Below are 24016 nucleotides of genomic sequence, written 5' to 3' on the forward strand. Positions count from 1 at the left end.
AGCACTTCATTATAACTACTCTAAAGCCTGTTAATTCAGTAAAAGGCCATAATAAAATAACATTAAAGTAACATACAATATATATCAGAGAGCCAAGCATAATTATAGCAATAATGTAAGGAGTGTGTTATCAACACTTAATGTGTTGATAAAATTTTGCAAATGCACTGCAAGCCCAGTGCTTTTGTTGATTAAAATGACTCATTTTCCGTTATAGGGCAATTAACAATTGCTGGTCACGGGTTCTTCTGCATAGAGAATTGTGAGGTGGTCACTTCTGTTAAATTTTGTTTCAGTTCTTGACAGGGCTGTGTATCAAATATGACAATGTGTATATGATGCAGGGGTTATGATTCTATATATTGTCTTTTTCTTTTCCTTTTTTGCAGAAAAACTGTCACAGAATGAATAACACACCTTTTTATGCAATCAGAACAGTGCGATCAAATATCTTAGCACTACTTACTGTGCAGTCTGAGTTAAGGAATTAAAGATGGCTTATATTAGATCACAATAAAATAAAGGTGCTCAGTTGATTCTTTAACTTAAGAACATAAAATTTATACGACAGAATACGACAGGCAGTCCTGATATTTTGTGTCAAGCATGTCTAGTTTAATAATTTCAGCTTTGCAAATATGGCTTGTAGAATTACTTTACAAGGCGAGTTCGGGTGGAGGAGAATCATGAGAGGAGGTTAAACAATGCAGATATCAGCTCATTATTATGGGCAGTTAAAAAGTGACAATCCATGTTACTGGGGAGATGTGGTAAGTTTGTATGGTCTGAAAAAAATGCACAAGAGGTGGAAAGGACCAACAATAGAGATGATCACAGTTATAGTGTGCAAATGGACATAGACTATTAAGAATGCTGCAAAATATATGAATATGTGATTGTTACAAGCAAAAAAAATTAAAAAAGCACCTATGAGCCCATTATTTGCTTACGAGCAATGGGGATATGCTTGTTTTGATGGTTTGAATATAAATTCTGCAGCCATGTGATTACATGATTGTAAAATGAACATCTCCACATAATTACTGACAGACAAGCCAGCCTAATTACATTTCTGCTGCAAGATCAGTTCCAACACCAGATATAAAAGCAGTCACATCATTGATGAAATATTAGAGATCATCGATCAGATTCTGTATGACCGGCTGGTAACCGAGCTGGCAAAAATCCCCAGGGTGGGAATTAATGGCTGATGAGCCCACTGACACTTTTGTCACCAAGCTACTGGTTCTTGTTATAAGGTGAGAGTACTTCTCACAATTCAGTAACATAGTGAAGTTTGTATTCTAATTAAAATTAATTGGACTGTCAATTTTTTATATTGGGAAGAACTGTAGTAAAAAAACCAAACTACTGGATTTGGGTGAAGTGTGGGCTATTGACACTGCAATTTTGTATGGCACCATACCTAAAAAGCCTCTTTCTGAAGTCATGGAGCCTTTGAAATGGTTGGTAGTTGTCTCATTTACTTTTACCTTTCTTTAGGTATTTGATGAGATTGCTTTAGTGATCATTTTGAATTCTTTCAGTGAAGAAAAGCTGGAGTTGGAAAGAGACTCCAGAACTCATTCCTTGGGCTGATAACAGTGCATTGTGTGGCACATTGCCTCAATCTGACCATGTCAGACTGCATTAAGGGGCAGTGGGGAGTGCCATACCTCATAAAATATGCCCAGGTCTACAACAATTGGACCAGCAGTCTTAAGGAAGAGCATATTTTTTGAAATCCCCAAATCAAACTACAGGTTAGCCTTCTTCAGTACGAGATTATTGACAGATTTGCTTTTTGGTGATTAATCAAGCCCATCAATGAATTTTGCAGGGAGGAAACACTACCAGGTGGGAGTTATAAAAGGAAGCAACAGATGTGATTTGCCAGATTCTGCCCGCTCTCATTTGACACCTCTCGCTCCAAGCCTGGAATGAGCCAACAGCTCAAAAACTGCAGTCCTGTGTAATGAATCAGTTGTTTCCCCCGCCATGTGCCTAATGCATGGGAAGATCCATAGCAGTTTTTGGTTTTCCAAAAGAGGAACCTTTTTATTAACTGAATAATATTCCTAGCTTAGCTGTCATGTTTGACCTCAGGTCACGATGCTGAGGACAACCCTTACACAGCTGAGGGAGGGCAGCACAGTTAAGGACTGCTGGCAGGCATGGTTCTAATCTGATGTTGGTCTGAAGCCTCTGCAGCAGCCACATGCACAGATAGACCTCGGGGTGCTTGAGCACCTGCCCGTTTGGTCTCTGACTAGATAAGTGCCCTTTTTGCGAGACATTTTCTCCATTTCTTTTTCTAATTTAATATTTTAAATTAGACCCATGGCTTCAGTTCTCAAGAGTGTTGTAATGCCCTACAGCTGCATTTGGGTTCTAAGTCTGCAAGATTGCATGAGCCCCCATCACCACCTTGTAAGACTTATCTTCTTGCAGCCACCACAGGTAGGTGTGCAAATTGAACGCCCTGCAGACCATCATCAATGTCTCCCTCACCTGCCTTTATAGACAACAAGGTAACAATAGTTACCCAAAGCCTTGGCATTATTTGTCACTGCTCTTTCCTTTAAACTGTAATTTAAACATCTCAGTACAGCCAACCTGACTTAAGCAAGAACCCACCATTAAGCTTAACAGCAAGCAAGCTAGTATGGGTATGCAGTACGTGTATTGAAGTAGACATTTTAGTACATTATGTGCTATTGTGTGAAAAATTAGGTTTTATAAATAATTGTGAGGGGCTCCCATTTTTTTGCTTGAGCGTGTGCCCTGCAAAATGTCTGTCCACAACCTTGCTCTGCAGGATGAGATCCCTGCATACTTCTAGAACACTCTAAGATTCATGGTATATATATTACATTTTATTTTGTTTTGGTTCTAATGTTAAATTGGGTACATTTATTTATTATTCCTTTAGATAAAATATGCTTTAATGTGGGGCGGCTCGAATCCCGGTCTGGGCCCTTCTATGTGGAGTTTGCATGTTCTCCCTGTGCCTGCGTGGGTTTTCTCCGGGTTCTCCGGCTTCCTCCCACAATACCAAAAACATGCACATTAGGTTAATTGGCTACTCTAAATTGCCCCTAGGTGTGAGTGTGAGAGTGTGTGGTTGTTTGTCTTTGTGTGTTGGCCCTGTGATTGACTGGCGACCAGTCCAGGGTGTACCCCGCCTCTCGCCCGTAGTCAGCTGGGATAGGCTCCAGCTCCCCCGCGACCCTGACGGATAAGCGGTATAGAAAATGGATGGATGGATGGATGCTTTAATGTGATAATTGTCATTTTCTTCTTTCAGTTGTCAGAACATCTAAAATATGTCGCTTGTACAACGCGTTTGTTGGAGTCAGTCGATGGTGTGGTGCCCCTGCATGTGTGTGCACATAATCAGGATGTATGTTGGTGATCTATTTACAAGGTAATCTTAATCACATGGGAGGGCTAATAAATGTTCACATTTCTCGGATATGCTTATCAAAGCAAAACTTATTTTATAGTGTTACTGTTCCAAACCCCACACAAAACAAACATGTCAGCTGTAATTCATGTGGTTGATTACCTTTTGATTTGTTTACTTAGGATGGTTTTCTCTTTCTAAGCAAATACCATTAACGCTTAGAAGAGAAGGAAACAACAAAGCAGCTTTTAATCAGTTGTAATCACATTCCCTCTTTCAACTTAATGTCAGTGGTAGCTCCTTTCGGTCCACAGTGTGAATGTGCTCTTCAGATACACACACGCACGCACACACTAACACGCATACATAAAGCCTATCTGATTTACTGCTTTGTACACATTGTGCTGACACTGAAAATCACACTAGGCGTCAGGGCACCTGATGAATAGACCCAGTGTGAAGTTATAGTTGGGTTGTAACCCTATGATATATGCAGGTTACAAAGCTGTATGAAGACTGCTTACGCATAAAGCTGTATTTCTGGAGCGCTGATGAAACTTTGCTTTCCAAGTGTTTTTGGCAGCTTCAGTGGCTGGAATTCAGATTAAAGGTGGCTGTGATGCTTCTTATCTAAAAGATGCAAACGTTTTCAACTTTTCGAAAGATCTTGGGATGAATTATAATATTAATACGTTCTTAAACTATATGTATAGCATCTGCAACAGCCTGTTGTTATATTAATCCTATTAATTTGATACTAAGAATACTACTTTAACAATGACAACGCACTCTACACAGTTAGGGCAGCCCTGCTAGTGAGACTTCTTCCAAACCAACTTCTGTCAAATTGCTTTTACAAAGCTTGTTTGTCAAAATTTGCAGTTTAACATTTGTCAAATGCAACTAAGTTTTCTTAGGTTGGTCACAGTAAAAGTAAAGAGCTAATCGTACCAGCAACAAACAAAAACTGTTAAGCCATATTTTAGCTAAGGTGTGTGCCGTGTTTATGAGTACATACAGTATAAGATGCTCTAATTACATATCGTAAATACAGAAGGTGTAATTTAACTAAATCCAAAACAGCCCATTTTTAGTTTAGACATCATAATGTGCCTTAAAGTTAGTAGCAGTTAAGTAGTTGCTGCTTTGCTGAATTATGCTTGCTACTGTATCTGTATGAAAATATAAACAAGTGAAAGCATATCAAAAATTAAACTGTTCTGACACAACATTTTCACGGTCATTAATGATTTATTAACACATGATTGATTTGTGAACACACTTCATGGAGGGATTAATTAGTTTATTATTTAAAATATCACACCGAACCTCTTGCAGGTCAGCCGTCACACACAGAGGATTCACAGCAATCAACAGGATCAGCTGAGACTTTCAAAACTTAGCGCACAATTTTCATTTAGAAATTGGGAACATGCTATTCTCTTCTAACAAACTATTTTCTTTGCAATTGTAATGTCAACATAATTTATAAAAAAATGTCATAGATGTTTTACTTTCAGGCATTTATTTATTTATTTAAAACTAAATTATAGTTCCTAGCTTCTATATCACATATTCTAAAAACTGTGAAAGACAACTTTTAAAGCTTCGCTCAGATTACAGGGGGTTTAAAATCCAACATGATTTGGGTTTCACACTGAAGATCGCTGATTATCTGTTTTCAAATCATGAATGCACTCAAAATACATGATTAGAAAATAGCAGTGCATCACAGACTACAGGATATTAAGTTTATCTTTCCAGAAAGACGCATATCTCATCTCTCACAGACATACTCATCTCTTTGTTTCTGTACTTGTCACACATGTTGATGCACACACACACACACGCACACACACACAATGTCTTTATTTCAGTCTCTCATGCACATTGTTTCTCACCGACGGGTATTCATCTCCTCTTCATCCATATACTGATAACAGGCTGAGGCCCCTTTAACTTTTGCCACATTTCTGTCAGCCCCTCCCCGCTGTAAAGATAACCTTCAAATCCACGTGTTACAGTAGCCTTGTTGTTTTTGTGTCTAACGTTATCTCTTGTTCTTCTTAATTTGTCTTTATTACATATACAGACCTGTATGTAAATTGCTTCTTGGTTGGCAGAAGCATGCAATCTTAAGGTGATAGTTCAGTGTGGTTCATAGTGGAGTAAATATCCTCATTTTCATTTTCTTGGCTGAATATTTGGACCAAAAATACTGACACATACGTGTCAAAGGAATTTCAGAATACAGACCTATCTTAACGAAGATGATATGGATTTTCACTTTGAATCAATCATATCTGAGAGTTGATTGTTGAATTTATTGATCCAGATCAGTGGATTGAGATGCTTGTACCTAGAACAAATAGGGTGTGTGATATTACCTCCTAAGCTCCAAAGTGTCAGCTTTTTTCTAATAAATGTTGTTTCTGAGCTGGTGCCTTCCCTTCCTATTTGATTTAACAGATTTTTTGCAAGCTGCCATCTCACCAATCACTTTAGTTATGAGACACACCAGAATTTTATACTTCAGTTAAGTTATCTGATTAATGAAACAGAAAAAAAAACATATTAATAGGAACAATTCATCTGTGTATGTGGCTACACTGAAACATAATAACATAGGAGTAACTGATGAAGAAAAGGGCGTCTCTAACTAATGTAAAAACATACTGGTCATCGGAAGAGGACAGTAGGTGTTTTAGCCTTTATCTTATTGCTGAGAGTGACTGACATCACAGTATGATGATACAGTGCAATCAGTGATGGCTTGTATATTTTCTTGTAGCTTCCAGTGTGTCAGGCTGATCTGAAGTTAAGTTTGATGCAGGACAGATGATTACATACTGAAAATAGCACAGCATCTCTGAGAGCATCTCTTAGTGGCACACTGATAGGGAAATACAATATGATTTTATTTGTATCTCATCTTAAATGGTTTCTAAAGTTAAACCAGTGCTACTCTTTAATATCTTATTAATGTTTTCATTATTTCGGTTTTTGTAATGAAGTCTGAAATTGAAGATTGTGTAATTTTTGGAGCACTTATAAGTGCAGCAATTATTCTGGATAAAATTAGTCACCACAGCCTTCTTTTGTGTCATTAAAACTAAGGCATGTAATGTATTTTAGAAGAATTCTTTTTTTCCATTTCTCATTGTTATTCTAAGCTTTAAAATCTCATTACAGATCTTTTGATTTGTCTGTTTTTGACTTCTGAAAAATGTGTCCAATATTTAATTTGTTTATATTTCCAAATCACTCAAACTTCGCATGTTTTTTGGATCAATCTGCTGGAAGTGGATGGCTCAGTAGCTGCCTTACATCCTGAGGGGGGATGTGTCAATAAATTTATTATTTCACTCACAATTCTGACAGCACAAATAAATATGAGTCACTGTGAGAATTTTGGGCCAGTTAGGACTAATTTCCTGAGACGCTGGATAAATATGAGCTCCAGTTTAGTTTATTTAACCGCAGCTGCAACTTGGAAAACAAGCTGAAATAACACATATCACAACCCATTTCCTCACGATTAGGCATGCTTCTCAGCTGCTAAAGGGATTTAAGACACGATAATAAAGATAAAAAGAAGACATTAATAATTTTGTTATGTTAATTAAAGGCAAGAGGATTAACAACAACACAGGATCCTTGTAAAGCAATAAACAGACAGGGACTCTGACATTTTTCCAAAACCATTAATAATAAATGAATTTGGTTCCTGCTGCGATCAAATAAATCATATGGGAGGGAAAAAACACTTTACATTCTCACTTCACTTAAGAGACACTTTAAACTTATAAGCACATGTAGCTTTAGCAGTATATATACTCAGTTTTCGTGGATAATTTCTGCACTAGTTGAACCTTCATTACATCTTTGCCAGTTGACTCTAGCTGTTCAGCCTTAATGTGAGGTGCATATTTGAATTTTTATACCAATGAATTCCATATAATGATTAAAATGAAAAATTGACAGTATGTTGTGAATTATGGATATGGGCCTTAGAACTCCTTATTAAAGGACATAGCAGAGCCATATTTCTTCATAACAATAAGGACAAACACTCATTGTGAACATGGATCTGCAACCTAAGCATGTGCTGTGATGTCTGATGGTGTGGAGCTTTTGTCAGAAATTGAAAAAGCATCAGCTGTGCTGTTTTAGATGAAAGTACTCCAGCCATGTTTGATAGCAGGCAAATCATTACAGCCTATTAATGAGGCTGCTGATCAGCCTTATAAACTGCAACTGTGCTTGCCCGCCTGTCTGAGCTGCTCTTTGTGCTTCTGCTGCAACCAGCGCTGAAACTGCACCTCAAACTGGGTCTCAGGTCAGGTTCAGCATTTCTGCACTTTTAGAGTATAACCCTTACCATTTAGTAGCATGCGCAAGTTGTTAATCCGATGAATGTTGTTCATATATAAATACTTTTAACCTGGTTTGTTTTACTTTATCATGTTTTGGGGTAAAATTTCACAACTCATATTGTAAAATTATTATTAATTGTTGCAGTATTTACACTTTTTTTTTTGAGAACAACCTCCTGGTGAACCAGTTACTCAAGTTGTGTCAGGCCCAAACACACCATTGGATTACACACATCACATCAGTATGGATGTACTGTAGATGATTCTAATTTGTGGAGAAGGTGCAGGTTCAGCTTGTCCTTCAGGTCCTGTGAATGCCCCACCTTGTCAGGCTGTGTCCTTTCAGAGCTTGCACTCTTGACTTCAGACAAAGGCACAACTTGTGGTACCCGAAAATGAAGTAGTTTTACTATCAGGGTGAAAAATTACCTTTTCAAAATGTGAACATCTACCAGCCACTGAGAGATAAATGTTAAAATTCTCCAGCCTCTCAATAATGAATCAGCGTTTTTTTTTGCATCTCAAACGTACAAACTATACACAGTTACCATGACTACCTCAGATTACTCTCACCCTGTTCCTCTTTCTAACATTCAAATTTTAGCTGAGGCAATTGTCCTGAGTCTTTTTTTTTATATATATATATATTTTTTGTCACATCACATTTTGACTGTAATTCTGTTGTTCATGTCATGTTGTGTTGCCCAAATAGATAAAAGTCTATAAACAGCCTTGTTGACTCTAATATGTTAATGACATCTTTGTTGTAAATAGGCTTATCAAACATGGTGAGTTTAGTAACATTAGGTAATGTTTTCTGTTCATTTAGTGGTACCGGGGACAGTGCCTTGGTGCTCACTGGCATGGCTAACTCACACACCTTTAAATTAACAGAGCCGTCATTAATGTTGTTAGTTACGCCTGTGCTATTCCTACAGGTCAAAATATCTGCCATGAGAAAAGATGTATTGGGTGTTTAAAGGTTAATGATGAGCGCAGAGTGATAGATGCTTTTGTAGTCATACCACCTGTGGCTTTTACTGCTCCACACTACTGGTCACTGATTTGTAGACAAATGTCATAGAGAGCTGCAGATAAATTGAAACGCTGGTTGACTTATATATTGTGTGAAATAGGCAGAGCAGTGAGGAGTTAAAAATTTTAGTGTAACTGCTGTAGTCACTCCAGATGACACATAGACATGTAACATTAGCACCAGCGTAAGGAGCTTGAGGGGGGCTTAGCCTGCATATGATCAGCTCAGAGATGACCTCTGCGCTGTAGGGGTTAATAGCTCACTATCTAGGTTAAAGCTTTGGCTTGTTTAAAGCTGATTGATATGTTGAGATTGATTTTGCAATAGTTGGCATAATGAAATGGCCTGGTTGAAATGATTGTGGGCGTTTTGGTTACCGACAGTAAAAAAGCTCGTGAAAATTTAACAAATGTGACAATGTTTGCTGACTTCTTCCAGCCAGAGGTGAATTACATATGGAGCATCCCACCTTGTGTAATAGAGTTTCATAAAGTGTAGCTGATGACAGAACTCTGATCTGGGCACACCATGCAAACTCGTTAAATTTGTGTGACTAAAAGTTGCTTTGAAAATATGTCAGTGATGTGTTTTTATTCAACAACAATGCCCACACTTGACATGATTTTTCATTTATCTCTGATAGAAAGACCTTGTTCATAAACCTTCATCAGTGAACTGGTTTGGTAAAGCCTGAGCTTGCTGTGGAAACATTGGCAGCGGGACGAGACCCCAGTGTTCTGTGGGTATTGTTGCCGGCCTTGTAAGCCCCCATTACCCACTCCTCGGTTTGGTTCAGCCAAATATCCACATACTGCTTTCCACCACCATCTAATCTTTGTAGGTCCAGTCTGGGCATGTAAAACAGATGTTTTTTCATGAATATAGAGTACTAAGCTGATTTTAATTCTCAAACCGTTGTTGGAGATGGCTGTGAAGATGTGCACTTTTGTTTAATTGATTTTATCTTTGGCCTCTGCTTCCGTGGGTGGTTAAAGCTCATTACCAGGGCAAGATAAAAGCTATTACTGGTGTGTTCGACTATTTTAGTCTATTCTCTCTCACAAAAAAAAGAAAAAAAAGAATGACATTTCCTGCACCATGTTTTGAATTCAGAATCCTGGCTGTGTGTCTGAACAGCTGTGCTTATTTAGAGAACAGAAAGCATTATTGAATTCATATTTACACCTGGACAGTGGGCGGCTCTCACTATTTAAATGATTCTAATTTCCCAACCATTTGAATAAATGTCACAAACGCTGTGTTCAGCTTTGGGATTGGCTGCCTGCAACAGCTGGCACAGACTGCTAGTCAGTGTGTCACAGTTGATTGTGCTCCCACTCTCATTCTGTTTTCTTTTTCCTCTTTATATTGGAGAAAATGGTTTCTACATCACACTATACCACCACCCAACATTGACGAAGTGCAAGTATGTGTCCATTGCTATCATGTTGGATCTCGAGGTAAAGACTACTAAGATGTGGATATCTGAGCACAGAGCTTGACACATTTAATGACAAACTGGCTGAGAAGGAAGGAAATGACTTAATCCTGTGTGGAGGGAGGAAGCTGTGAAAAGGGTGTGGAATAAGTGAGGTGGCTAGTGGGATGACCCTCCGGGGAGCACATCCCGCCCTGGACATACCCATAAAATGTATGAAAAATGATTAGGCTCTGACTAATTACCCGTTTAGTGTCGCCGAAAGTTGTTAAACAGACCATTGCCTTTTAATACCTAAAGTAAGGAATGGGATTAATTAAGCAGAAATGTATTCTTCTACTCTGCCAAGTCTCTTTCTCACAGTCTCTAAAAACACTGTGTGATGGGGTTTGCACCTCAGGGAAATAGTTGGTAATGGCCTGAGAAAGGGATCTCCTTTATTCAGCTCACTAGTTCTTTTTGGGTGGATGAATGAATGAATGAATGAATAACTACATGAGCAGCTGCCTCTATAAAATGTAAGGTAGTTTTTTTTTTTTTTAAAAAAAGAAGAAACTTAGAAGACAAAGGATTTATGACTGCATGACTGTTTCTTCCGAAAGCATGACCTTTAAAGTTGAAATCCATAATGATCTTAAATACAGATACTGTATCATTACTAATACCCATCTGTATGGTAAGGAGTGGTGAAATGCTAAAAATGGCACATACATTTTGCTTTGGGGACAGTGTATTCTGTTGCAGAGAAATGTTGATTTGGTTTGTTGGGTTACACCTATCTGGTCTACGTTCATCACTCAAGTGAACACTTTCATCAGTCATTGACAACTAGGCTGCAGCAAAAAAGGTAAAACAAGTCCACAGACACAAAGCTACATGCTCCGCCATCCTTGTTGTGGTGTGGATTTTGAAAATCTTTTTCAATACAAAGAGGCAATGCTATCAATTAATGTATTTGGCAAATTTCAAAATGTTGATAATGCTGTCTTCAGATGTCGTCACATCAGTACAATATTTACTGTACTGTACTAGCCAGAGTCTCTGCTTGACTCTTGCCCCTAATGTCTGCTGAACATGACTGCTTTACAGTCAGCTGCAGTTAGCCACCATTCTCTTTTCTGTGCTTCAATGGGATGAAGCACTTGGTTGGTTTTTGTCAGATTGCCTTGTATCTGTGAATTGAATTCAACTATGAACGTCTGTAATGGGGCGGCGGAGTTTGCATGTTCTCCCTGTGCCTGCGTGAGTTTTCTCCGGGTACTCCGGCTTCCTCCCACAATACCAAAAACATGCACATTAGGTTAATTGGCTACTCTAAATTGCCCCTAGGTGTGAGTGTGAGAGTGTGTGGTTGTTTGTCTTTGTGTGTTGGCCCTGCGATTGACAGGCAACCAGTCCAGGGTGTACCCCGCCTCTCACCCGTAGTCAGCTGGGATAGGCTCCAGCTCCCCCGTGACCCTGACGGATAAGGGGTATAGAAAATGGATGGATGGATGAACGTCTGTAATGCCTATATGTGTGAGTTTGCACATTGAAGTTTTTAGTGAGTGAGGTTCAGATTCGTACTAAAACATGCAGGATCATCTTTCTGATGGCCTTCCCTTTCATTGGCTTATAGTTATCTCAAAGAAATTTAGATTCTGTGGATTGTATCTGTGGCCTAGTGGTGATGAACATTTTGAAAGCACTGCACAATCACACACTCCTCATCCATTTGCCAGAGATTCATACAATGGATCTCACTATACCATGTAGCTTGGTGAGTATGGATAATAGAAGTTATTCTTGAGGCATTTTGAATTTTGAATCTTTGTCAATCAACTCTCTCAGGACCCCTTTATATTCTGATCCCACACGACTGAAATGGTCTGACCATCCAGCTGTCGCTTGCTGCTTGATAACATTCTTGTCAATGCGACGTATAATTTATTGATGCATGTGCTGCTCTTTTTCCCCTCAACAGATTTGTGTCAAAAAACTGACTACAGAGATGTCTAGTTATACAACCATGGCATCAGTGAAGAATGTCAGAATGTGTGTGAAAGAGGGTCAGATCGAAGACACGTGTGTGTATCATATTGTGTCTTCCCCTCATTAAAATTAAGTAAAACCTAAGCAGTGACCACGCTCATTATTTGACATTTTCTCCGGCAGTGCCAAGTGTTGTGTTTTTGATTGCAGTAGAAATAGACCATTGACTGCATCAGACACGATGCTGTGTATGACTGTCACCTCAATAAATCACTTATCATTTACGTAATGGCAAATAAATTCTGTATTTTTAGGTAGTTGTATTAATATTGTAAAACAAAAAGGCTTTATGTTATGCCACACGGTTCCGATTCCAAGTGTAGTTTGTGTGTTTATATGAGTGCAGAGGGTATGCACCGAACAGCATAGTCAGCACTGGAATGTTGGGGGTCTGGGATGCTGTAGGGTTTTACACTCATGCTGTTCTTACTGTGATTGGTGACATTTTAGTGTGCATGGAAATATTCTGTTGCCCAGTGTAACTAATTGCCCTTTTGCACAGCAGACATTTTGACTTGTCAATGCAGGAAAAGCACCTGTGGCTAATAATATAAATTACGACTCCATTCTGTTTAAGTCACCTATTAGGTCATGCCAGTAAGTCAACATGCATAATACCTGGACTTTGGACTTTGGACTTTGATGCAGCCCCTATTAATGTTATCAGTTACACTACATGCTTTTGACTAGTAAAGATGTCCTCTCCTCTCTTATGCGGTTTGAAGAATGAGACTCGAAAACCACGTAGATACATAAATAGCGCTTTCTTTGATTTTGGGTCGAACTGTCCCTTGAAGAGCATTCATTTGCCATACATGGACAGTGGGTGTGTTGGGGGCTCCATTATGGTCAGTCACATGTTTTAAAGATCTGGCTCTTAAAACCTCCTCTCTATGACCTATAGAGACTCCAGAATGTTTTTTTTCCGAACAAAAGACTTGCTACAAATAGGACGCCACAATCTACAATCAGTCAGTGGATGATGGTGTAACTGTATACTTGACTAGCATTATTGCCGTAATAGGATCTAAACTGTGCCTGTGTGGTTACTAGTGGCTATGTTGCAGGTTAAAAAAATGCAAGATCAAATAATGCAAATAGGCATGATATGTGTATATGGTTGTGTACTTTTGGAGCCCATGCAGGTGTGTAACATTTAAAAAATTAAAACACCCAGGTGTACCTTGCACTGCTGCTGGTAATTTGCACAATAAATACTTTGATACTATGAGAATTTTCCTCATACAAATAATATAGACTCAAGAACTGTGAGTTAGTCAATGTTAATGTCAATGAAAAGATTACTGTAATGTATATTTTATCCCTGATAATTGCATGTTGCTACAGCTGGCTTCTTACTGCTCTGTGCAAGAAGATAAATCCAGTCTGGAGACAACATAGATCAGTCTGTCAGCTGGAAGATTTACACTTTACATGGTCTTAAAGTCCAGGTCTGACACCGAGGGTGCCAGAAACCTTTGCCAGATTGCCAGACACGAAGCTAGCAAAGGGCCCACACAGCCATTTAAAGGCTGTGCTTTCCAGGCTTTATAGCCTGTGCTGATGCACTGAGGACACAAGCAAAAGAGAGCATTGATTGACCACTTGGACAAGGCCAAGATGCCATAATTTAAAACTGAGGCCTGATTGCTTTTTATCCAAGCCACATTACAGGCCTTTTGCTGCCTTGGGATTATTTTAAAGGAAAAGCAGTGATGTTTGTTTGTGATGTATCTTGGCAGCCATCCAGTAATGCCACACACACACACACACACACACACACACACACACACACACACACACATAATATCACACAATGACCCCTGCTTAGTTACCTTCATGAGAGGAATGATGCAGTTTGTTAGCTGTAGCAATAATATCTACTGAGAAGATGGATAATAGTTAATAGTTTGTGAGAATAAATAATATCAGATTGTAATGACCAGATGCTCTAACAATAACATTTCCACTTTTGTATTTCCATTTAATGTGTAGGCTGGGTTTGGGGACTGAGACCTGATCCCAGTGTCTTACTGATGTGTTTGTGTGTGATATGTTTGTAGGACATTATTATTGCAGTATATTTTCCGTTCTTATAAATTGACAGTGCGTCATGTTGCTTCCAGTCTATGGGTCCAGTCCATTGTTATTAATCCATTGTTGTAAAGAACTTTGGGGTGCATCTGTGCATGAAAGCTTCTATCCAAATAAAGTCATAATTGCTGTTTCGTTAATAATTTCAGGCATTAGGACAAGTTGAGCCGTTTTCACCTTTCAGGTTGTTTTCCATCACTCCTCACATTAATCCACTGAAAATAATCTTTTGTTCAATAAGTACAACAGCAATGACAAGATCAGAGAGCACGATAAGAATAGTAAGAGCTGTTGTCAGCTGTGACTGTAATGTGTGACATACATGTGGCTGTATGGATACATGTGTATGGCTGAGCGCGTTGACAGATTTATTGTTGTCCTCTGTGCCTTCATGCACTGCACCTAAGAGAAAGCACTAAAGTTCAAATGAATTTGTGTTTATTCCTCCTGTTTCCATCAAACACCTGACTTAATGAAATCCCGCAGCTATTAATCTTTTGACGTACCTGTGAGTTACTTTGTCAGCAGGCCACCGTGAGAGTGCAAACTGAGCCTGACATTTGACTAATTGCAGTCATTTGAGAATGATCACTTCTATAGTGTATTGGAAATGCACAGCAGCGTAACATAATATTTGGGCACCCTTCTCCGTCTGCTGACCCTTTATGGTTAGAATAAGGAAGAAGCCGTTGAACCACAAGCAAACTCTATTAATGGGACCAAAATGACTATAGCAGTAATTATTGCAATCAGAGCTTTTTCCCCCCGAAGGTCCAGTCGGATTTTTGCCACAAGCGCCGAAGACAGGAACCAATCCATGACACAATCAATCATCCAGTGCTGCGGCATAACTGATCTCCAGCTTATTCCCCTCCCTGCTGTTTCATAGAAGAGTGACTCTTACCTGTCCTTGGCACCTTGTGAATTGCTGTGTGTTTGATGAAGACCTCAGTCACAGCCTCCTGGGCTCGAATTGGGAGCTCATTACAGCCAGAGGAGACAAGCTCATAGGAAAGACTGAATAAAGGAGAGTGTGCATATGTGAGAGAGAGACATTGAAGGCAAGAGAAGGAGAAATAAAGAGAGAGAGAGAGAGAGAGACTAAATGATGTAGAGAAAGTAGTAAATATGAGGAATGGGGAAAGCCTCTTGTAAGGTGAAATAAGGGGCACTTGGGGACTCGCCTTGTACTTTACACCTGTCTTATCATCATTTAACTCTTACTTGTTGGTCTTACTAAACTGTCAGCAATGCCCTGCCTTCTTGGCCTTTATGTGTTAAGCGCCATGGAAATGCTGACAGGCTGCCAAACTGGAGCTCTCCAGAAAAGACTGCTGCTGACTTTTCTATGACTTCTACTGTGTGTTGTCAGAATTAGATGTATGTTCGCAGAGCTGCACTTAGGTGTATTTATATTCCACAGTCTACCTTTCAAATACAAATTAATTTATCAGCAGCTTTGTCCGATTTATTCTTTCCTTTCACGACTCACCAGGAACTTGCAGTCTGTTGTGTTTCGCATGATTGTGTGTTTTTCTGGACCAATTCAGTTGTCTCTTGATGTATTCCTCGCTCAACTGAGCGTGTCATTACACATGTCATTTGTGTGCAATTTAATGTGGTATGCAACAAGGTTACATTTCTGTGTTGGTTCAATTTGAGGACTCGTAGTATTTCAGCTGCAATCATTTCTTTCTCTGTCTGTCTTTCATTCGATCTCATAAATTGCTTCAGCGATGATTACGCACTCCTTTGCCTTGCTCGGTCCTGCCACATTTTAAGTTCACATTGGGAGATATTCCAATTATCAGTCACATAATGTGACGAAAATGGTATCTCCCTGTCTTTAGCCTGGTTGTGCTGATTTCTTTTCTCAAGTGCTCTGCATCATGAATTATATCCATCGTTAGCTTTAGGCCCTTTCCTCTGTATATGCTTCTCATTGACTGTGATTGAACTAAAACGTGTTTGTGGTTTCTGTCAATCTTAAATGCAGTTGTCCTCAAGTCAGTGAGCGAGTACATTTTTACATTTAGTTTTACTTTTACTAAAGGACAGTTTTCCACATTAAAGTCCCAGGAACAGAAAGTGTGTGTACTTTTTTATGTCTCTTATCTTAACTGCATTAATGCAGGTTTCTTCAACCCAGGTCCAGTACAAACATTAAAAGTAATTTGGTAACTTTATTTGATCAAGGCCATATGGTCGCCCTCTCTTTGACCTATCAAAGAATAATTATCGCCTCCCATTACTTTTCTTTGTTTTGCTTGACACACTGTTCAATCACAATGCCATGGTGTATGTGAAAGTGACAGGGTTCTCATTAACTTTAATTACGGTGTACCAAGTCATCTGAAGGCAGTGTTTTGTCCCAGGAACCGCCCAGCCCCCCCACTCACAGCCAGAGGCCCTGTCCTTCATCACCTGTAAAGGTCTAATCTTATCTGCGGCTGTTGCATGGCTCTTCATTAATCACTCCTCCAGCCCAATCAAATGGTGACTGATGGTTGGAGTGGCCTTGTCCGGCCATCCCCCAGAAGCCGGGAGATGGTCTTGGGTTTGGCTCAGGGCACAAAACAGTGTTGATTCTGTGGACAGTTGTGACTGGTGTCTGTGTGCACATAAACCCGGCGGTGTCCTCGACATGGGGTACACTGTGTAACTCTGTGCCAGCCGTGCAGTGCACCTGAAGTTCAGCACATTGTTCCGCTGCAGCTGACCTTGTCTCATCAGGAGCAGTGAGCTCTTAACCTGTCATTTGGTAGAGTTCAAACCGCAATCTGGATACTGTTCGCTCAATGACACAGAATTTTCTGCTTGTTTTTAACTCAAACTTAGATATTAAATTATTGTCCTACATCTTGGTGAGTTCAGTAAAAGATATCCAGTGGCTGAACAGCATTATTATGACTACAAAAGTTACAGATAGGAGAAGGAGAAATAGAAATAGTTTGTTCTAGTAGCGACCCAAAGATGAAACAAATCAACCTTAGGTAGCCCTGGCCGTTAGCTAATCCATAGTAATCAGTGAAGCTGCATTGAGCTCTCCGCTTCATGGACCCTTACCAATCAGCAGAGAAAACTGTCATCCGTCATCTGTTTTCCTCTGCTCACTGATGGGGCAAGGGGCCATGAGAGTGAAATGTGGTAATTGTATAAGAAGGGTGGGTATGGGAGGGGACAGGGGCATGTGTTTCTGTGTTTTAATGTCATTATCACCATTTTCGAAGTGCTTTTTTCCTCTACACTATTTGTCAGTCACACAACAGAGAGCGCCCTGCTGGCTGTGATTAGCGGATTGATCAGGGATGCTAATACATGCCCACAGCTGATGTCAAAACACAGATGGCATGACTTACTTTGCAGCCTCCTAAAAGACATTTTGTCTAATCTTGTCTTATGGACAAGTCTGGCCAAATGACTTCCAGGGGGACGTGTGGCCTCTATTTGTATTGATCTCCATTAATTGCTGTGACAGTGACTTATGAAATTAAGCATGAAGCATTGCATGATTTAGAAAATATCCCTTATCTGCTCACACAATGTGCAGGCACAAAGGCAGCGAACACGCAGACAAGAGGCACGCATATATGCTCACAGACACAAACACACAACATCTGTTTTGTATGCAGTGGTGTCACAAAATGATCTTCCTGGTAGTCAGATGATTTGGCATCAGTGTGCTCAGGACTTCATAACCTTTGGACGCCTCCCATCCTTGTCCTACAGAGAACTGAGGACAAAGCTCTGCCCTATTAGAGATGAATAATGAGCCTGTTGGCAAAAGAGACGTTGCTAATGTTTTGTCCAAATATCTCAAATCTGTCCCCAATGATAATGTATTCTGCACCAGTGCCAAACAGCTCTATATTTGAAGAGGTGATTTTATCGCAGATATGACTTTTAAAATCTTTAGACTGGAAAGGCGGGCAGGGGGGGGCGGGGGATCCCTCTCACATTATAATGTCTGGTAAGTGTATAGGCATCATAATAAGGGCTTAGTTTGTTTTCCTGTAAATGAAGCTTTGCCTGTGTGGCGGCATAGCTTTGTTTGTTTATGCTAATGGCTGTGATGACCTGTTGGTCCCTAATCTAGCAGAGAAATGGCAGCCAATGCTCTGGGGAGTGGGTCATTGAACTCTCTTCAGTGCCTCTCTCTCTTCACAGGTACTTGGGATTAACTGAGTTAGAGCAAGAAAAAAGGAAAATGTTACAAAACCAGGAAAAAACAATCACAAAATAACCTCTAGTGTATGCATGTATACCACATCAGCTTCAGGATAATTGGTGCTTGTTTGGGTTCTACCAAGCTGCCTGATGTAAAAGTGTAGCTCTACTTCCTTTATATTGAGCTCTTGAGGCGTGATGCTGCCTGAACAGCGTAGTGTAATTCCCCAAAGAGTGCTTTATGCAATAACTGTTATACATGAACACATAAACAACAACAAAGAGGTGGGCTGTTATGAATGTGCTTCTCTGGAGCACCTAATAATCTACAGTGCCCAGTTGTAGAAGACTGGGTACATCCCAAACTGTCATCAAAGCAGAGAATCACTGAAATACAGCCGACGCTGGGTACCAATGCTGGCAAAGGAACATCACTTGGGTAGTTCTCTGCAGAATTAGTCTCTTATTAGTTGTATAGTATCCAAGCTTATTTTGAACCTAATTTACAACAATTATTGCTTTTATCAATTTTCCAAAATTGTATAAATCTTAACTGCTATGTGAATAGAAATTTCTCTTATGCTTTATTTCTCTGGGATTCTGGTTGTTGGTTCCAATGTATTGCTTTGACCAGTTGTAGATAATTTGAAACTGTTGCTGCAGACTAAAACTGTCTGATCTTCATGAATTTAGTGAAATATTTTAATGATAAATTGACTTGTTTGTACCACTAAAAGGAAAAAGAATCACATGAGAGGTTTGTTGTTTTACATGGAAGCATTAGGTGTATTAGTAAAGTATCTTTCTACGGTATGTGACCGTCACTGCCTACTGTGGAAGGTAAAGTCCATATTAGGTGATCAGAGGCACAAAGGTCAATTTCACAGGAGTCAGCCATGTTTTTCCTCTTTAAGACTATGACATTTTACTTTTTTTCTTTTTAAACTGGCAAACACAACATTAGAAAGTGTGGTTGAAGGGACCAGGAGAGCAGGCTCACAAAGCCGGTCCCCAGGGAGGATTATTGCTCTGTAAAAAAAATATATATATATATATATATATATATATATATATATATATATATGTGTGTGTGTGTGTGTATATACACATCTTTGAACAGGAACACACTCTCCCTTTCCACCATGAGGTCTCACTCTTGGACACACATTTTTTTTCAAATGTCAGTGCTTTAGGGCCACAGTTCTAATTTTTGTTCCACTCAGTGTAAGTAAATAGGTCTGACTGTGAGTTTTTGTTCAAAGATCCCAGGAGAGTGGCATGCAGGCTCAGCACAGAGAGACCTCTCGCTGCAACCTCCCTCTAACATATTGATCAGGAATGGCTATTGGCTTTAGCCCTGTGAATAAAATGCTGCTCTGCTGAGTTCAATTCCCTGCTGGGCAACTGAATAGCAAGACAAAACCTTTAGCACTTTTTTGTGGACTGCTGTTTAGCTTGGATCCTAGGCCTAATGACGTCGCAGCCAGGCATGAATCAAGAGAACACAAAATGCAAATGTCACTTCTGGACTTGCACATTGTCAAAGTAGATATATGTTTTTGTGTGCTGCTCTAATCTTTCATCTTCTGCAGCAGACCAAAAAGCGATCTCATTATTTATAAAATCAAGGGCAGGTATGTAGTTTTTTTTTTCTTTTCTCTGTATCGCTCTCTTTTTTTTTCGGGGCTCCTCGCTCAAAGTTGTTTGTTGACATCAAAGAGAGGAAGAGGCTTGACATGTGCATCTAGATACATTACCCCACTGAAAGCAACAATCCCCTTGACATTTGAAATAACTGGAACATGGAAAAAGACAATGTTTATACAGAATCAGAGTACAGAATGTGCAGCGTTTTGTATCCACATTATAGGAACAAGCATTTTCTTTTTTTTTCAGCCTTGTACTATTGTACAAGGAGGGGAAATGACCTCTTCATACCTCACTTTCACCTTTGAATACTTCAAATGTTCTAGTAAAAATGATTGCTTTTATAATCTCTGTCATCGTTTCAACTAATTACAGACAGGGAATCCATTCAGTGTATCTTTTCATGTTAGAACAGGCACTAACCTTTTGGTCCACCAGAAACTTTCATCTGAATGGTCGGCTTTGCTTCATTTCATTGTGTTGTCCCTGAGCCTCAGAATAACTTTAGGTAGTCGAGTGATTTCCCATATACCATTTATTTATTTAGTAATTAATTTATTTGTGTATTAATCTATGAGCTATGTATTTAATATTAAATAATGCACAGTCCTCTTCATGAGATTTATGATAAACTTAGGGCTTTCTCAGTGGTCCTTTGTTTTCTGTTTGGTTGGAATATAGGGCAGTACAGTTTGGGTGCTCTTGTCAGAGACAGTTTGTGTGCTGCTATTTCGTAACAGTTTTTTGCGGCAGCCTGGGTTTAAGAGACCTTTCCTGGGTAGTGTGTGAGCTCCCGTCATCCCCTTCACTGGTGAGGAGACATAGGAAGGATCCAGACAGTTATGGAGGAGTGAGTGCTCAGAGGAAGAACGTTTGGGGGTGACTGAGCTTGTCAGGAGACTGGGTTCACTATCGCTATCTGGTGTAGCACAGCCACTCTTGTCCTCCTGTAATTCCTCTTGCTCCTCCTCCTCCTCATCATCATCACAGCACAGTGCATGATACAGAATTTTGTCACTGAAGCGAACTCTTTCTCTTGTGCCAGAGGTACGGGAAGTCTTGTGGCTGTGCGTGGAGCTGCTGGCCTCCTCGCTGGATGAATCTGGAGTAATAATGCGGGGCCCATTAGGGATGGGGAGCCCGCCATTCATCTGAGAGTAGACCGAGGCAGTGGTGGGGGGTGGGGTGGGGGTCTGCGTCTGGGTGGGGATGGTCCCACGACCCAGCTCTGGTCGCAGATCTCCTGGTTGCTCACCAGATCTGCGGGCGGCGGCACCAGCTGCCTCCAGGTAGCTGCAGAACTCCCAACTATCAGAAAGCACATCTGCATTGAGGAAGTCCAGTCTGAAGGCCTCTCCCAAACCCCGCTCGCTGCTGGACGTGCTGCTGGCTGTGGCCACCGTCCAGTCATCTGGCTCCAGGTCAAAGTCAAAGTCGGACGTTAGTTTATCAATCTGACCCACCACCTGTAATGGAAAAGTGAGAGCACAAGACAGAGAATTAAAGAGATGCAAATTTTAGGCCAAGAGGGGACCAGAAAGAGCTTGAATTAATACTCTGATGTTTTTTAGCAGCATAGGTCTATGGATGGTCCATCACTTTGGACCAGACTACAGAATATATGCAGTATTAAAGGGATTGCGGTGGCGCCAGTTGGCTTGTAGTGCCAATTTGAGGTTGACATTTGTAGTTTTGAGTGAAAGGTCTTGACAGCTGTTGGATAAATTCCCATGAAATGTGATGCACACATTCATGTTCCTCTCAGGAATAATTGTATTAACTTTGGCAATCCCTTAAGTTGCCATTTTGTGTCAAGCATGTTTTAATAAGTACTGTAGTTTATTATCAAATACGTGCAAATCCAAAGGCAATCACTTCAAAAAGAATTTTGTGTTTGGTGCTAATTAGCAAACATTCACAATGTAATTGATGTGTAATGTTAGCATCGCAATTGTGAACATTTTACTTTTTTGGTACTGATGAGTCATCTGCAGTTTAACGCTTCTCAGCCATGTTGTTTCATTCATAAATCACTGATGCTCTGACTGCAAGAACAAGCACAAATCTGTGGTTTAGAGGTCACAGGGGTGTGGCTATTAGTGTACTATTTTTAAGAGAAGAAAAAATATATCTATATCCTATTTTGAAACTAGGTTTATGTACAGGTTTTATATGTTGTTTTTTTTTTTTTTTTTTTTTTTATCTTACATGCAAAAATTTGACAACCTCAAAGTAGACAAAGCCTTGCACACCTTCTGTGGCAGGCGCAGACCCCACGTTGGGAACCACTGGACTAAGCAGCTGTAGCCAAGACCATCTTAAGTGGTTTAGAAGACAGTACACAGCGCAGGGATTTTCTCATGTGATTTTAGCATCACAAGCAGCACAACTAAGCAGTGGTTCCACCACTCTATTACTTCATTTCGTGCATGTGTGCATGCATGTTGGCGATGGGACACACAGTCCTACCAATGGTGTCCCAATATTACACTGACACACGGGATGTGGTAAGATACGAGTACATGCTGCAATATGCCTAGGAAGGCTGGGAAGAATAAGACCACAAGCTATTAAACATGGATGTACACAAAACTGTGTTGAGGAAGGGAATGGACTCAACACATTTGATAGTCCTTGAGGATACACAGTGTTTTATTGAAGGAAAACATAACTTCTGCTTGTTCACAACAAATCTGCACAAGGCCCCTCGAATGTGCCCAGGGGGTTCATTATTACTCATATGTTTGGTACAAGTGCAAAATACATACTGATCTTCTTTTATACACAAACAGATAGACTGAATAGAAAATAATTTGACTCTTTCTAACAACAAAAGCTGACAAACTGAACCAAAAGTACTAATTGTGAGACTCAGTTTGATATAAATCTCTGTGACAGCCTACCCAATACGACATTACATGACATTTCCAGATGCTTTACATCCTGTTGATTTACCCCTCACGGGCAGGTTTTACAAAAGCTGAGATTTATTCACAGCGGCTAATAGAACTGTGTTTGCCTTTACAGCTTGCCACTGCACTACTTTTCATCCATAAATCCTTAATTGTTTGTTCATGGTTTTTAAAATAATTTTATTTCCTGCAAGGCCTTTTGTGGACAGGTGTTGTGAATTAGCTTCATGCTACATGAAGACAAAGGTAAATATCCACTGGCTTGCGGTTGCAGCATTGAAGACGTGCCTGGACTCATCAAAGAGGCTTCTTCAGCTCTTCAGAAGGAACAAGAGAAGAACTGACAGAGCCTGCTCTGAGGGAGATGAGTGGTGAAAGTGCTGCATCCTCAATCCAGTGGCTTCATTTTGCCTTGATGTTGTATTGCAGCCACCTTGATGAATGAAATGAACCTGTACAGGCACACAGCTTTATGGTGCAATACTCTTAACCCAGTGCCTTTGATGCTTGTACACTGATGTATGTTTTAATGCCACCACTTTTGTCCATCTCAAACGAAATCAACTAAACTTTTCACCTACTGGATGGAAATGTATCGTGTAAAAAGCATTTAATTCAATGTTGCCTCAAAATTAACCTCAGAGCTTCTGTCATCAGCAGCCACAGTGTTGAGTGTTTGATGAATGGAAAGCACTTCAGCTGAAATCACACTGGTTTGCTGACAACACCTAAAATCCAAGCCCTTTATACTTGACATTTTAGCGTATTCAATCAGCATGTTCTGCTCTCAACAACAATCTATTGTAAAATGAAAACACTCAGCGTTCACGCAGCTTGTAAATGATATATTTCCCCAAACCTCTCAGCAATTAGACATAGTGGTTTGAACTCCAAAAAAGTTTTTGGAAC

The 24016-nt window shown here is 39.9% G+C and overlaps 1 protein-coding gene across 1 annotated transcript in view; it reads right to left on the minus strand.

The window, feature by feature from the left end:
• Nucleotides 1–20612: 20612 nt before the first annotated feature.
• insyn1 (inhibitory synaptic factor 1) overlaps nucleotides 20613–24016 on the minus strand; it is a 40845-nt gene continuing 37441 nt past the window's right edge. The window contains exon 2 of the mRNA XM_046375882.1: nucleotides 20613–21661. Coding sequence (XP_046231838.1) covers nucleotides 20840–21661 — 822 coding nt within the window. The 3' untranslated portion in view covers nucleotides 20613–20839. The remainder of the gene's footprint in view (nucleotides 21662–24016) is intronic.

Source organism: Scatophagus argus, chromosome 1, assembly GCF_020382885.2.
Source record: "Scatophagus argus isolate fScaArg1 chromosome 1, fScaArg1.pri, whole genome shotgun sequence".
NCBI lineage: Eukaryota > Metazoa > Chordata > Actinopteri > Scatophagidae > Scatophagus > Scatophagus argus.